Below are 13,916 nucleotides of genomic sequence, written 5' to 3'. Positions count from 1 at the left end.
CCGGTGCCGGGGACTCCTCTCACCTTCCGCCTCGCACATGTCGCCGTTGCCGACTCTGCGGTAGCCGGGAGCGCATTCGCAGTCGTAGCCGCCCTTGGTGTTCTTACAGAGTTGAGGGCAAGTGCCGAAAACCTCGCACTCGTTGACGTCTGCAGAAGAAAGCAGAGGTTGTCAAGGGCAAACGCAGTGGAAGACCTATTGATACATGTAACTATGAAGTTTGCGTGTACCCAAGCAAGTGTAGGTGTTATCCGGGTCCACTCTGTATCCAGGCCCGCAGGAGCAGATGAATCCGGTGCCGTTCAAATTGGTGCATTGCTGCTGGCACCGCTTCTCCTCACAGTTACGGTCATGGCCGAAATCTGTATCCAGACCGTAGGACGATTTCAGACATTTTTGTGCAATATAACAGCAGCGGGATTCTGTATAATGGAGGAGTCCAATCGAGCAGAACGTTCTTGTGCTACTTACTGCAGCCCAACTCGTCGGTGCGGTCCCCGCAGTTGTCATTGTGGTCGCAGACATAAGGCAGAGGCACACAGTGGCCATTGGTGCATTTAAACTGGTCGAGCGTGCAGGGGGCCAGGGTGGGCGGGCGGCCTGCAAAAAGGACAACACTGTCTTTTTGGGTCACTTTTGGCATTTTTTAAATTAATCTGCAAGGACATTTGAAGGGTACTTCCTTTCGATACTCCATCAGGTTTATAACAATCAGGCTTCTAGTTTGTGTCTGATCCTCAGGACAGACAAAACCAAGAGGCAATATATATAATTCTTACTTTAATTTGCTCAACATCTAAATCCACTGCCCACCAGAAGCTATTTAATCCTCGCCCCGACCACAAATAATTTGTTATGATTGATGCCTAAGCTGATTGCGCAACAATTCCATAAAATTTCCTTATCTCTTCTTCGTGGCGGGGCTTTGTGCCCGGCACAATCACTGATGTCATTTTGTGATTTAGCCATTCCACTGAGTTTAGAGGGCAAAGTCAGGACGTATTAGTGCTGTTCAGAATAATCTTTGCAAAAGAGATGCATGAGATGAATTTGAATTCATCACATATCTGGTTAGGAAAACATTTTCAAAACAACAGGCATATCCAGCCTCTTCATGTCTATACGTATGTGTTCATGTTCAGCTGCTATTTCACTGCCACTATTGGACTCACGTTGCCTTGCGTCGTAAATACATACATACTGTAGATATTTTTTGATAAAATCAAATTGTTATTGTGCGCTGCTGCTACCCAATCGGTACTTAAAAAACAGAATTTCCCCATTGTGGGACGAATAAACCCTATAGCTGCATAATTTAATTAAATAAAAATGCTTTTATGAAGATAATGTTTCTCAGCTCTTTCAGACAGGTTTTTTAACAGTGTTTATTTAGCTGAACATTATGGGTAGAGATCAAGTTCAGTGAGTAATTAACACCCCCTAAAATGTTTACAATTGCCTATGTAAATATTTGAAACTGTAAATATACCACAAATGATGATCCTAAAACAGTTTTAAACTCATCTTACAACATTACCTTTTACATTTACATCTCTTACAATTGATTTGATTTTGACAAAATGAACCCTAAGTGCGTATTTATATGTGACAAAGAATCTCTGTGACAACCCAGGCTGAACTTAGCTCCTCCCCGACATATAAAGCTTGTCTCTCTTAGTCAACATGTACCACTTCAAGATACTTCCTTGGACCAACTGTACTGCTTTCCTATTTAGACGGGATTTTGGCACCATCTTAGGGCGTTTCAGAAAGCGACTAACGGAGGATTAAAAAATGTTAAGTCAACAGGCGCATTTGCAATTGTAAATTATCTTTAGTAGGATTTTTTTCATACAACATTTACATCGGATCTCATTAAGTTTTACAGGTTTGATAAAATAAAGATAAATGTGGACTTGTTAATTGATAAACCATGTTATGGTGACACATGCAAGTGTGTGTTTGAGTCATACAAAGTTCCTCCTTCTCGTCACTGCCGTCTCCACAGTCGTCCTTCTGGTTGCAGAGCAGGCCAGAGTAGACACAGTAGCCGTTGGCACAGCGGAATCGAGACGGCATCTCACATGTGATGTTCACTGTTCAAAATAACACGCATACCGTACGTTATATTGTTCTGCTAATACTGTTTGCTACGCCATTGAAAATCTCACGGCATAAAGTAAGTTGTTCGTCAGATCGGTCCCCGCAGTCATCCGTGCCGTCGCACACCCAGGCCATGTTCAGACACAGATGGTTGGCGCACTCGAATTGGCCCTGAGGGCACCATCGGCCTCCTGGGTAACGAGTGGCTAAGAGAGCGATAGACATCATTCAAACTGTTTAGACACATCACAACAAGCCGTGATGCAAATTATACAATGGAAATTATGATACACTTTACTCACATAAAACAATGCATGAAATGACTTTAGGGTGTTTACTTACGACAGCTGGTCTCATCTGATAGATCTTGACAGTCAGGGCGTCCGTCACACTGCAGCACAGCGGGGACGCAATGGCCCGAGTCGCACTGGAATGTGCCTGGACGACACGTCTGCAACTCTGGAAGAGAAAAGGGTATGGTACATGACCTAAAGTATTGGGACACCGGGCCATTAAACCTAAACTGTGTATGCACCTGGTGCCATTCATACAAGAGAATTGTGTTCAACTAAATAGGCCTAAATTTATGAGTGAATTGTATTGTAAACCTTTTATGTCCAAATATGGCCAATTTTATATTTTTTCACAAATAGATGTTGGTACATAACAGTAAATGATCGCAATATAAGGTATAACTTGAACAATGCAGTGTTTGATAACTCAAGAAAGATGGCACTTTTTGATTACTTGAAAAGTAGTGAGTTTTAGAGATGCAAAGATTCTGCCTGACAGCGAGGATATATATACTTTTTGTGATATTTTTGTTTGTAGATTATGTGATTTTTTCTAATGTGAAATATGTGCCTTGGCGTAGTAAACGTTGGGAAAGGCTGAACTGAAGGGTCACAGTGCTTCTGTCGACATAACTTTCTATATTCTGTGTGACAGAACGTTTCGATGAGGTGATGCTCACCGCAGTCTCGCTCGTCCGAGTTGTCCCCACAATCGTTGTCATGGTCACACACCCACTTCCCGGGGATGCACTGTGCATTGTCGCATCGGTACTCGCTCTCTGAGCAGGGCCTCGGCTCTAGAAAGAGCAGTCGGCAGAGTCGCGGCTGCAATTTAGCTGAAATTCTATCGAAATCCCATAACAGACAATTCTACAAATGTCACGTACGGCAGTTCCTCTCGTCCGAGCCGTCGCCGCAGTCGTTGCTCCCGTCGCACTTCCAGCGAATGGGGACGCAGCGATGGTTGTCGCAACGGAAATCGCCCAGGGGGTCGCATGTCACCTCCTCTGTTGGGAAGACAATATCAAAAAAAAGAATTAGAGCAAAGGAGATGACTACCAAACCCAGGATATTTGTACACACTGCGGAGTTGCAGTACTGACCGCAGCCTTGCTCGTCGCTGTTGTCGATGCAGTCGTTGGTGCCGTCGCATCGGGCCCACTGAGGAATGCAGCGGTAGTTCGTTTTGCAGGAGAACTCAGTTTCGTCGCACTTGTAGTCTGGGCCCACTGGGAGGGGGAGATAAAATGTGTGGTTGGAGAAAGGAGCAAAGGGAGTATTTCTATACACACACTGGCCACAAGATTAGGTACACCTGCACACTCTTAATGGAGTGAGTCCCAACTGCTGTGTCATGAGCTATCATTAATAAATTATTTCCTTTTTTTTTTTCGCGATAATACTCGCATTTGATCGAAACAAGGTGTGACTTTAACATTTTAATTAACGGCACAATTTTTTACCTCCCGGTGACAATTATCAGTTAGAATCATCTGAGTGCAGGGGTACCTGTGTGTGTACATTTTCCTTATCGGTCTCACTCACTGCAGGTGTCGTAAGGCTCATCGGATCCGTCGCCACAGTCATCCTGCGCGTCGCACACGTAGCTCGACGGAAGACAGTTCCCATTGGCGCACTGGAACTGTCCCGGTCGGCAAGTCTTCTGGGCGCAGGTTTCGGCGTCCTCGTCGCTGCCGTCTGAGCAGTCCTTCGAGCCGTCACAGTGCCACGACATGGGGATGCACATCTTATTCTTGCACTGGAACTGGTTGTCCTCGCATCGATGGTCACCTAAAGCGACAACATGTTGTTTGCCTTCTGATCCAAAAAGTCAGATAACCATACAAAGTGCAAGTCCCCGTACTGCAGAGAGCGGCGTCTTCGTCAGAACCGTCGGGACAGTCCTGGTGAGCATCACAGAGGAATCCGGGATATGTGCAGTTTCCATCTTGACACTGGAAGCGGCCGATGGGACAATGGCGGGGCGGGCAGGTTTGGGGTTCATCTGAGCCATCCCCGCAGTCTGACTGGCCGTCACACTTCCACCATATTGGAATGCATCTGCAGTTAAGCGATAGATGAATGAATGAAGATCTTTTGGACTGTGTTGACATTATAAAGCTACAACATCAAGGACACTTTTCCAACCTCTCATTGTCCCCGCAGCGGAACTGGGTGCTGGAACAGTCTGCAACACATTGGATCTTGAAGCCCAAAGAAATTCCAATAAAGTGATCCGGGCACTCGCAGGTGGCGCTCTGCCCACCCGGCGCAATCAGACACAGATGACTGCAGGTCAGGCTGTGGGACGAGCACGGGTTTTCACCTGAAAAAAATATTGAGATTTACCACTGCAGTCCAGTTAGAAAAAAAATTCATGCAGGGATTCCCAACCACTGTGCCAAAAGAGATCATCAGGTGTGCAAAAATAACTATTTAAGCTCTCTGTGTCTTTCTTTCTTCAATTCCTGCAAGCATACCAGTGTAGAGTTTAACTAAACAGGCCCAGACTTCACACAGAGTGAGTACTGTATATTTAAAGTAAGTAAAGTGAAAACGAGATCATCACTATTTCAGAACATTGTTTTGTGACATTTTTGTCTGCTGGAGATTTCTCTAATGTAAACTACCGGTATGTGCCTTGGCTCAATAAATATTGGGAAACACTGTGTGTACAAAAACAAAGTTTCCTACTTCGTGGTTGCCTGTAGGGGTGGCACACATGAAGGTCATACGGTCGGTGGGTGTTATTGCCCATGACCAAGCGCCCTTCACCGGTGTACTTGTGGGCCTTTTCCACATTGTGTGTGTTCCAGTCTGTCCAGTAGACCGAGTCCTCAAAGAGGGACACTGCAAAGGCATGAGGCAGTGTACCAGCTAGGGTCCGGTGTCGGTTTTTGCCATCCATGTCTGCAAAGCTGCAAAAGGTCGAGATACTGCTGCATCAGATGTACAGTATGCTTAAGAGAAACAAGAAATCAATGTTAACTCACTCGAGAAAGTTAAGGTGGGCATCGGCAAAGAAAATCTTATTGGTAGTGTAGTCTATGGTCAGGGCGCTGGGCCACTCCAGCTTGGCTGTTATAATGGCGCTGACATTGCTTCCATCCATGCCTGCCCTGCCGATATACGGAGTGTCCGCCCAGTCGGTCCAGTACAACCACCTGGGACGGGCAACACAATCATTTTTAAAACAGTATGTCCAGCGTCTCCAACATCGCTGCTGCTGCTGGGGTGTATTAATGTTAAATATTCGCGTGTCTGTACCCGTATTTTGGGTTGACAGCCACAGCCCTCGGTCGGCTAACAGTGTAAGTGTAGTTTCCATCTGTGAAGTGGCCGGTAATCAGCGTCTTCATGTAGCGCCCATCCAGCTCCATCACATGAACAGAGCCATAGTAACCGTCCACCCAGTACAATTTCCTGTAGAACGAATTAACCAGTTTAGTTTGACAGATTTAGTAGTATTTGATTTTGTGTCTTTCACTTGTATCTTCTTAATTACAATATTTCCCAATACCTGTATTAAGCCAAGGTACATATTATATGCAACATGTGGTATAAGCACAATTAAACAATTTTAGCCAATCAGAAGTCTGAAGAAAGACATTTATGGCAAGGACAAAGAGGGAATTACAGTGGATATAAAATGTCGACACACTCTTGATTCTATAAAAACACTGCATACCACGGCTACCATGCTGTAAGACATGACTACAAAGATGATAGGAAAAGTCTACTAGAACAGCTGAACCTTTTCTTAGTTTGAAAGTGATTGGTTAATTCTGAACACAGCCACATCCCCAGTGTGCACACTTGTGCAACCACATTATCTCAGTTGTTTATTTTTACTTCCCCCTCCAAAATTTTTTTTTCCCCCCAACTGAGTTTTACAGGTTATAATAATGGTAAAAAAAGGTACTCATTTTTTTATATCACAAAAATCTGGGATTTCAACAAGGGTGTGAAGACTTTTTGTATCCACTGTATACGTATGTGTGGAGTGAAGTCACGCTACTCCTCGTCAAATACAAATAAGTGTACCCCTGAGTGTTTACACACCTGCCCACCCAGTCGAGCGCCAGGCCCTCCGCTCCGAGGATGTCGTTTTCCACCAGCACCTCTCTGTCGTGCCCATCAAAACGCATCCTCTCAATCTTCCCCACTCCCGCATCAAGCCAATAAAGCCTTTTCTCGGAATAGTCGAAATCCAACGCCACCACGTTGGAGAACCCCTGCAGCACTATGCTCAGCTGGGATCCGTCAGTGGTCAGGTTGCGGATGTAGTAGCGATTGGTGTACAGCAGGTACGGGTTGATGCCGCTGTTGTGACGACAGGTGCGCCCGTCAGGTTCCCGCAGGTACCCCGGTGCGCATTTGCAGTGATAGGAGCCGACGATGTTCTCGCAGATCTGGCTGCAGACGGGAGGAGTGCTGAGACACTCGTTGAGGTCCTCGCAGGCTTTGCCGTCGGCCATGAGCTTATAGCCGGGGTTGCAGGAGCAGAAGTAACCGGTGAGCGTGTCGGTGCACACCTGGGCACACTGGTGGACCGAAGGGTTGCGGCACTCATTGATCCCTAAATAAAGAGAAAGATTTACAGTTGGCTTTTGTTGTCGCACAAACGATTACACAGATGTATACACATTTGAATGAAATTCAGTTTCAACTTCCTTGGCAGTTTTCCAACATTCCAGTTTTTGGAATGCAGCATTAGACAGTAGGGCTGTCACGACTGAATTTTTTTTGAATCAATTATGCTATCCACCAATTTGATGACCGATAAATCGATTAATTGGGACACCTCTATTAGACATGGTTTTCTCACCACAGCCTTTTTCGTCACTGTTGTCCTGGCAGTCCTTCACCCCGTTGCACACGTTCTTCACGTCGATGCACTCGCCCGTCTTGCACATGTACTGCTGAGGGGCACATGTGGGCTGCGGCGTCACGCACAAGCTGGCCGCTTCGTCGGACCCGTCCAGGCAGTCGTTCTGTCCGTCGCAGGTGTAAGCGGCGTAGATGCAGGCCCCGTTGCTACAGGTGAACTGGTTGCTGCTGCACGTGTCGTAAGTACAGCCCAGCTCATCGCTGCCATCCCCGCAGTCGTTCACGCGGTCGCAGCTGAGGAGGATATGTAAGATTTTGTCAATTTCTCCTCTGCGATGTGCTAGAAAATTTTACATCTGTTATAGTGTAACTTATTTCAGTTGTGATTCCTTGGCTAAATAAAGGTTAGGAAACACAGTTCTACTCACTGATAGGGGAGGTAGATGCAAAGGCCATTGGAGCAGGCAAACTCATTCATGTGGCAGGTGCGATTGGGGCAGTTCTGGAGCTCATCAGCTGCGTCGACGCAGTCTTTGTCACCGTCACACACATAGCTTAAGGACACACAGCGCGGGTGACCAGGAAGCCAGGTTGGACAGGTGAACTGGTTAGAGCTGCATGTACGCTGGCCTGCGCCAAACACAGCACGCAAAAGGCCGAACTTGATATCATGAAATAAAGTGGATCAGGAGGTTTTAATTAAGATAACCTGTAACCTGGGCTGCAAATAACAACAATTGTTATCATCAATTAATCTGTCAATTATTTTTGGATTAATCGATGAATCGGATTTTAAAAAATAATAATTCAAAATTTCCATATCTTTATGAAAAAAACAGGACATTATTTCATATTGACAGTGCAGAAAATGAACACCCTTATATCGATTAGGAAGTAAAAGATACAAATAAAATAAGTAAAAGAAGATGTTTGGAATATATCTTATTTTGATGACTGCTATATTATTATAATATAATTATTAATATTTACAGTTGAGAGGCTGAAATCTGACAATTTGGACAATTGTAAGTCCAACAAGGTTTTAAATGATTAATCGATTATTAAAAATGGTTATTAATGAACGTGATAATCAATTTGTTGTCGATTAATCGATCAATCGTTGCCCCCCCCCCCACTTTTAAAATTTATAGTGCATTTTAGTTTTATTTAGCCAAAAGCCCAATACCAATTCTATATCCAATACATTGAATTGTGTAGAAATAAATGAACCATTATAACTACAGCATTGCTCACTTTTACTTGGTATTGCCTGATGGTGTTTTTTTTACATTTTTACATTTTTTTTAATTATGATTGCTTGGTGACTAATTCATGAAGCTGTCTGACAAAATTCAAGAGGAGCGTATAAGTCTACAACAGTGATCCAAATTAGGATTGTTTGACCTTGGTGGAAGTCTTTTCTCTGCGGTATGCCATTCTAGGATGTTTCATATATATATATGTTTATTTTTTAATCATAATAATTGTCGTATCTTAAAGGTTTAAACATCTGACCACACTGCAGCTCAGTAGCCTCATCACTGTTGTCCCAGCAGTCATTGTTGCCATCACAGACCATGTACTGAGGGATGCAGTTTCCATTGGTACATGTGAACTGGCTGACGCTACAAGTTTGCACATGATGCTCTGCAAAAGAACAGGAAGACAGGAAGAGTGCATTTCCAGTTCATTCCTAAGCTATTTAAAGATTTAGGTTCATGGTAGCATTAACTTACCGCAGGTGGGAGGTTCATCAGTTCCATCATTGCAGTCTTTGAAGATATCACACACCCAAGATTCAGGGATGCACTTCCCACCGTCACACTGGAACTTGTTAGGGGGGCACGTACGACCCGCTGTTGCAACAAAAATTGAATTTTAGAGCCCAGCAACAAACTCTCAGCAACAATGCATGGCAGACAAATGAGTTTACCGCAGAAGAGAGGATTCTCATCGCTGTTGTCACCGCAGTTGTTGTAGCCATCGCACAGATTGTCGAGATAGATGCAGATGTTGGTGTTCTCACATTTGACCTTGCCCGTGGGACACTGTCTGTCAGCTGGAAAGGGAAAACAGGAGCAGAAATTTAATGGCAGGTTCATACGTTACACATTCATAATGTTCTACTGTAATGTGGGGAATTTCCATTACTTAAGTTGCCTTATTTATTTTCATACTGTACTATTGTATCGTGTGTACATTGTATGATGAAATACGATTTGGTGATCACGGAACAAATTCCACTCGTATCTCAAGGCACCACTGTATAGGAAGCAATTGACTCACGGCAGTTGATTTCATCCGAGGTGGCGTTGTCGCGGCAGTCGTTGTAGCCGTCACAAACAAAGGCCGCGTTGATGCAGCGTCCGTTAGCGCAGGTGAACTCCGAGTCGGGGTTGCAGGTGGGGAAGGGGCAGCCCCGTTCGTCGCTGTTGTCGCCGCAGTCGTCCGTGTAGTCACAGGCATAGTTGAGAGGTATGCAGCGGCCATTGTCGCAGGTGAACTGATTACCCGAGCAAGTGTGGAATGCTGCGCGGAAGGACAGAGTAACACGTTCTCAAAATGGGTTATCTTGGTTTTTCCTCATTGGTACTTTGTTACTGTACTTAAGTAGATTTTTAAGGTATCTGTACTTAAGGATTTATTTTTCTGACGACTTTTTGCTTTTACTACAAATTTGAAAACAGTTATCCGTACTTTGTACTCCTTAGTTTGTCAAAATGCTTGTTACTTATTGTCATGAGCTAATGTTGCATGTTAGCAAAGCTATGGGAACATCCCTCACCACACACTCTCTCCAACTCATCCGTGTTATCCCTACAGTCGTCGTAGCCGTCACATTTCCAGCTAGCCCTGATGCAGTTTCCGTTGAGACACGTGAACTGTTCGGCTTGGCAGCGCTTTCCGTTGTCTTGGATGCAGTCCTTGCCGTTATTGGCCAGGTACCACTTTCCTTGATTGGGACACTGGCACTCTGGTCCCGATGGGCCTGTTGGAGAATTCAAGTTCAATTCATTTATTTTTTTCTATTCAACTACAGATTGGGTGAGTGAAATGCTTGATGCTTACCAGGTACACACACATGACTACAGCCTCCGTTGAACTGCAGGCAGGAGCTGGAGCAGCTCTCCTGCTTGGACGCGGCATAGACGTGAATATCGTTTGGCCGGTACTGAAGGTCCTGGCCCAGCACTAAAACGCCAGAACCGTCATCTTTCCCAGCCCTGAAGACAGCCCGTTCCGTCCAGTCGGTCCAGAAGATGTCCTGTTGAAAGACAGTCATGGCAAAGGGGTACTGGACCCCCAACAGGATTACTTCTCTGTTTGCGCCTGTCAGGGTGGACCGCTCGATTTTGTCTCTGACGGAAGAAGAAATATGAAAAGTAAATACTTGAGAAAATATGGAAGTTGGTCTTGGATTGAATATTAAAGTGAACATACTGTGAGGCGTCAGCCCAGTATAGCATCCTCTCTACAAAGTCAATAGCCAAGCCATTGGGTGTTGACAAGCTACTGTTAATGATGGGAGTTCGGAAATTCCCGCCGAGCGTGGCTCTTTCGATCTTGGCGGGGCTGTTCCAGTCGGTCCAATACAAGTAACTGGACAGGCAACAGAGCGTCGTCATTATTGACATAATCATAATCTTCAGAGATTTTCTGTTGAAAATCTGTTGATTTTACCCGTAGCAAGGGTCGACTATGATGCCTCTGGGACGGTTTGCGTGGGCGATGATTGTGCGGTTCATCCCGTCCAAGCCGATTGACTGCACATTCTTGTCATAGTAGTCGGTGAAGTAGAGACGTTTGTTAACCCAGTCATACGCCAAGCCTTCAGGGTCATCCAAATCTGACAGGAAATTGAGTAGAAAGAACAATACAATGTGAAGATTCCTTAACATCTGTGAAAAATTCTAATGATTTAAATTCAGTTTCTGGTGGCACATATTTCAGCCCGTACATTCAGTGTTATACTCACTTGAAGCAATGATGGTGGGTGGGCTACTGGCGGAAGTGGTGGTGATGTAGCCAATCCTGCTCCTGCCTATCCCCATGTACTGGGTGAAGAAAACACGCCTCTCCTTGGAGTCAAAATCCAACCCCATCAAGTTGTAGCCCAGGTTAAATGTCGGGAAAGGACTGCTGTGATCCTGGGGGTCGAGCCTCATACTGTTCAGTGTGTAGTCTGTGGTGAAAACTAGAAAATCATCTTGTTTGTAACCACAGGTTACTCCATTGTTGAGGAGTGACCCATGGGCACAGGCACATTTTGGATGGTCCTGGTCTGGTATAGCGAAGCAGAGTTGCTGGCAGCGCCCATTGTCCTCGTGGCATGGATTGAAGCCCACCTGGTGGGCCGCTAAAGGTTGGACATGAGGATCAAAGATGGCGACATCCGACGCACCATCAAGATTGTCTCGGATTACCTGATAAATCAGACGTGTTAGTTCAACTCCTGAGTACGATTTTTTTTAACTCCACATTTTGTGTTTATTGCTCACCTCTGTCTGGTTAAGGTTGCCTGGCTCTTTACTGGCCTGTAAAAGCTTCCCAAGTCTTTTATCCACCCACAGCATGACGTTTCCTAGTATAGCGACCCCAGTGGGAGACGGATAGCGACTCCCGTACCGGATTATCTGCCTCTGTGAACCGTCTGCAGCCATCCGCGAGATCATGTCCAGAACATCGTCCGTCCAATAGAGGAAGTCGTTGGTGTAATCAACAGTGAGGCCGCGAGGAGACAACAGACTCTCAGATGCCAGCACGGTGCGGTTTGTGCCGTCCAGCAGCGCGCGCTCTATTTTGGGCGTCTGGCCACCATCAGTCCAGAAAAGGTAGCGCTGCTTGGGGTTGACGGCCAGGTCGCAGGGCCTGTCCTGGGAAGACTTGAGGAGAATCAGTCGGTATGAGGTGTTGATGGCCTGCACTTCCAGGAAGGTCTCACTCTCAAAGGCGTTGGTAAAGTACAAGTTGTCTGAGGACATTAAGAAAGCTGGGGTTAGAAACACAAAATGGGACTGACGATATGACGACAGTAAACCCCCGCTATATTGAGACGGAGCCCTACCACAAATAATTGATGCCCCCCTAAATTGTTTTAAATCACCTGTATTCATAATTTAAACTGTAAATATACCACAAACTATGATCCCAAAACATGTTAATAAAATTTCAAACATTTTAAAATATCACCCTTAAAAATAAATGGCTTAGAAATGAAAATAAAATAAATGCACCAGAAATGCGCATGTACATGCACATGCTGCGAAGACTCTCCACAATTTCCACTAACAACACAGGCTAAAGGTAGCTCCTCCCAGACAGACAAAGCTCTGCTATCGAGATGTATCACTTAAACATACTTCCTTGACATCAATTACTAGTTTCCTATTTAGCCAAAGCTTTGGCATCATCTTGTTGCATCTCAGGGAGTTACAGAAAGAGCAAAAAAACTGTGAATAGAAGAAAGAAGAGAAGAGAAAAATAACGGAATAAAGTTTGTTTCATACTGGAAACCCAGTCCACTGCAAGACCCTGGAGGCCTCCTCTTCCAATACCACCGGAGACCACCCTTTGATAGTATGATCCATCTGTTTTGCTCCTGTAGATGCCCTTAAAGGAGGTGGAGGTGCTGTTGTCAATCCAGTAGATGTAGCCAGATTCTATGTGGAGGCCTAAGCTCTCCTTAATTTTGGAAGCTGCAAGAACAAAAGTTGACTTGATATACTCAACAATTCACAAACATGGCATAGAAATCTGTCTCAAGCAGCACAAAGTGCAACAGTAAGAAGCCAACCTACATCCACCGATGGGCACCATCGCCTCAGAATGATCCGAGCTGTTGATGTGGAAGCCGCGGATGTACTTGGGCATGGAGACGACGGCAAAAGAGTCAAACTCTTCGCAACGAGAGCCGTCCGGAGACGGGTGAAAGCCTGTGGTGCAGGCACAGGTCCTTTGGTTGCTGGGTTTGGGCAGACAGAGGTGAGGACAGCCACCGTTGTTGGAGCTGCAAGCGTTCGCGGTCCCGACTGAGTCTAAAGTACACACAAACAACAGGGAGCTGTGAGGGGGTGGATATTAGGTAGATCACAGCCTTGTTTCCCCCCCTCTAACAAGGTTTGCATCACTGTGTGTTAAAGTTGAAATTACCTTCTGCACAATGTAAACAGTGATTAAATATGAATCCACATACTGTCTCTAGCGTGCACTTTGATGGCCCGCAGTTGGGACAGGCCACTCCTCATCACCACCATATTGGCGCCCGTCTCTTTGTCTACCCTCTCAATGACCTGATAGTCTAAGTCGGTGTAATAGAGATGGCTCTGGTAGATAGTCAACCCCCACGGGTGAGACAGGCCACTGACCACTGTCACCCGACTCGCCCCGTCCATGGTGCCGGTCTCGATCTAAAAAAATAATAAGGACGTTAAGACAGCCACACACAATCGATTAAGTTTGTATATTAAACGTGCATTATGGACATACCACTCCTGAGCCTGACACCCCCCAGTAAAGTTTCCTGGTGGAAATATCAGCAGCGATGTAGCCTACATTTGCCAGGTTGCCTGTGTAGAGGTTTGTGAGGTTGCTCCCATCCATGTCAGCGCTGCTAACTTTGGGAGGAACCCCGTTATTTGATCCTTTGTCCGTCCAGAATAATTTCCTGTGGAGGTGGGAAAAAAAACAAAT

The 13,916-nt window shown here is 45.4% G+C and overlaps 1 protein-coding gene across 4 annotated transcripts in view; it reads right to left on the bottom strand.

The window, feature by feature from the left end:
* The window catches only part of lrp2b (low density lipoprotein receptor-related protein 2b), a 38,053-nt gene that overhangs the window by 6,002 nt on the left and 18,135 nt on the right, over positions 1–13,916 (bottom strand). For all 4 annotated transcript variants that reach the window (XM_061757021.1, XM_061757023.1, XM_061757022.1 and 1 more), the window contains exons 35-66: positions 13,713–13,890; positions 13,420–13,633; positions 13,025–13,261; positions 12,734–12,922; positions 11,726–12,198; positions 11,203–11,650; positions 10,908–11,073; positions 10,668–10,826; positions 10,296–10,585; positions 10,012–10,215; positions 9,513–9,755; positions 9,160–9,285; positions 8,963–9,082; positions 8,742–8,873; positions 7,655–7,856; positions 7,225–7,520; positions 6,459–6,975; positions 5,664–5,819; positions 5,390–5,560; positions 5,091–5,314; positions 4,545–4,722; positions 4,261–4,457; positions 3,942–4,187; positions 3,500–3,625; positions 3,284–3,403; positions 3,077–3,193; positions 2,446–2,562; positions 2,172–2,309; positions 1,974–2,096; positions 472–600; positions 231–362; positions 24–149 (exon numbers count right to left, since the gene is read on the bottom strand). In XM_061757021.1, the coding sequence (XP_061613005.1) occupies positions 24–149; positions 231–362; positions 472–600; positions 1,974–2,096; positions 2,172–2,309; positions 2,446–2,562; positions 3,077–3,193; positions 3,284–3,403; positions 3,500–3,625; positions 3,942–4,187; positions 4,261–4,457; positions 4,545–4,722; positions 5,091–5,314; positions 5,390–5,560; positions 5,664–5,819; positions 6,459–6,975; positions 7,225–7,520; positions 7,655–7,856; positions 8,742–8,873; positions 8,963–9,082; positions 9,160–9,285; positions 9,513–9,755; positions 10,012–10,215; positions 10,296–10,585; positions 10,668–10,826; positions 10,908–11,073; positions 11,203–11,650; positions 11,726–12,198; positions 12,734–12,922; positions 13,025–13,261; positions 13,420–13,633; positions 13,713–13,890 (6,494 nt within the window). The remainder of the gene's footprint in view (positions 1–23; positions 150–230; positions 363–471; positions 601–1,973; positions 2,097–2,171; positions 2,310–2,445; positions 2,563–3,076; positions 3,194–3,283; positions 3,404–3,499; positions 3,626–3,941; positions 4,188–4,260; positions 4,458–4,544; positions 4,723–5,090; positions 5,315–5,389; positions 5,561–5,663; positions 5,820–6,458; positions 6,976–7,224; positions 7,521–7,654; positions 7,857–8,741; positions 8,874–8,962; positions 9,083–9,159; positions 9,286–9,512; positions 9,756–10,011; positions 10,216–10,295; positions 10,586–10,667; positions 10,827–10,907; positions 11,074–11,202; positions 11,651–11,725; positions 12,199–12,733; positions 12,923–13,024; positions 13,262–13,419; positions 13,634–13,712; positions 13,891–13,916) is intronic.

This window comes from Phyllopteryx taeniolatus, chromosome 19, assembly GCF_024500385.1.
Source record: "Phyllopteryx taeniolatus isolate TA_2022b chromosome 19, UOR_Ptae_1.2, whole genome shotgun sequence".
NCBI lineage: Eukaryota > Metazoa > Chordata > Actinopteri > Syngnathiformes > Syngnathidae > Phyllopteryx > Phyllopteryx taeniolatus.
Note: the sequence above shows the minus strand (reverse complement) of the source record. Positions and strands in the feature narration are given on the sequence as shown.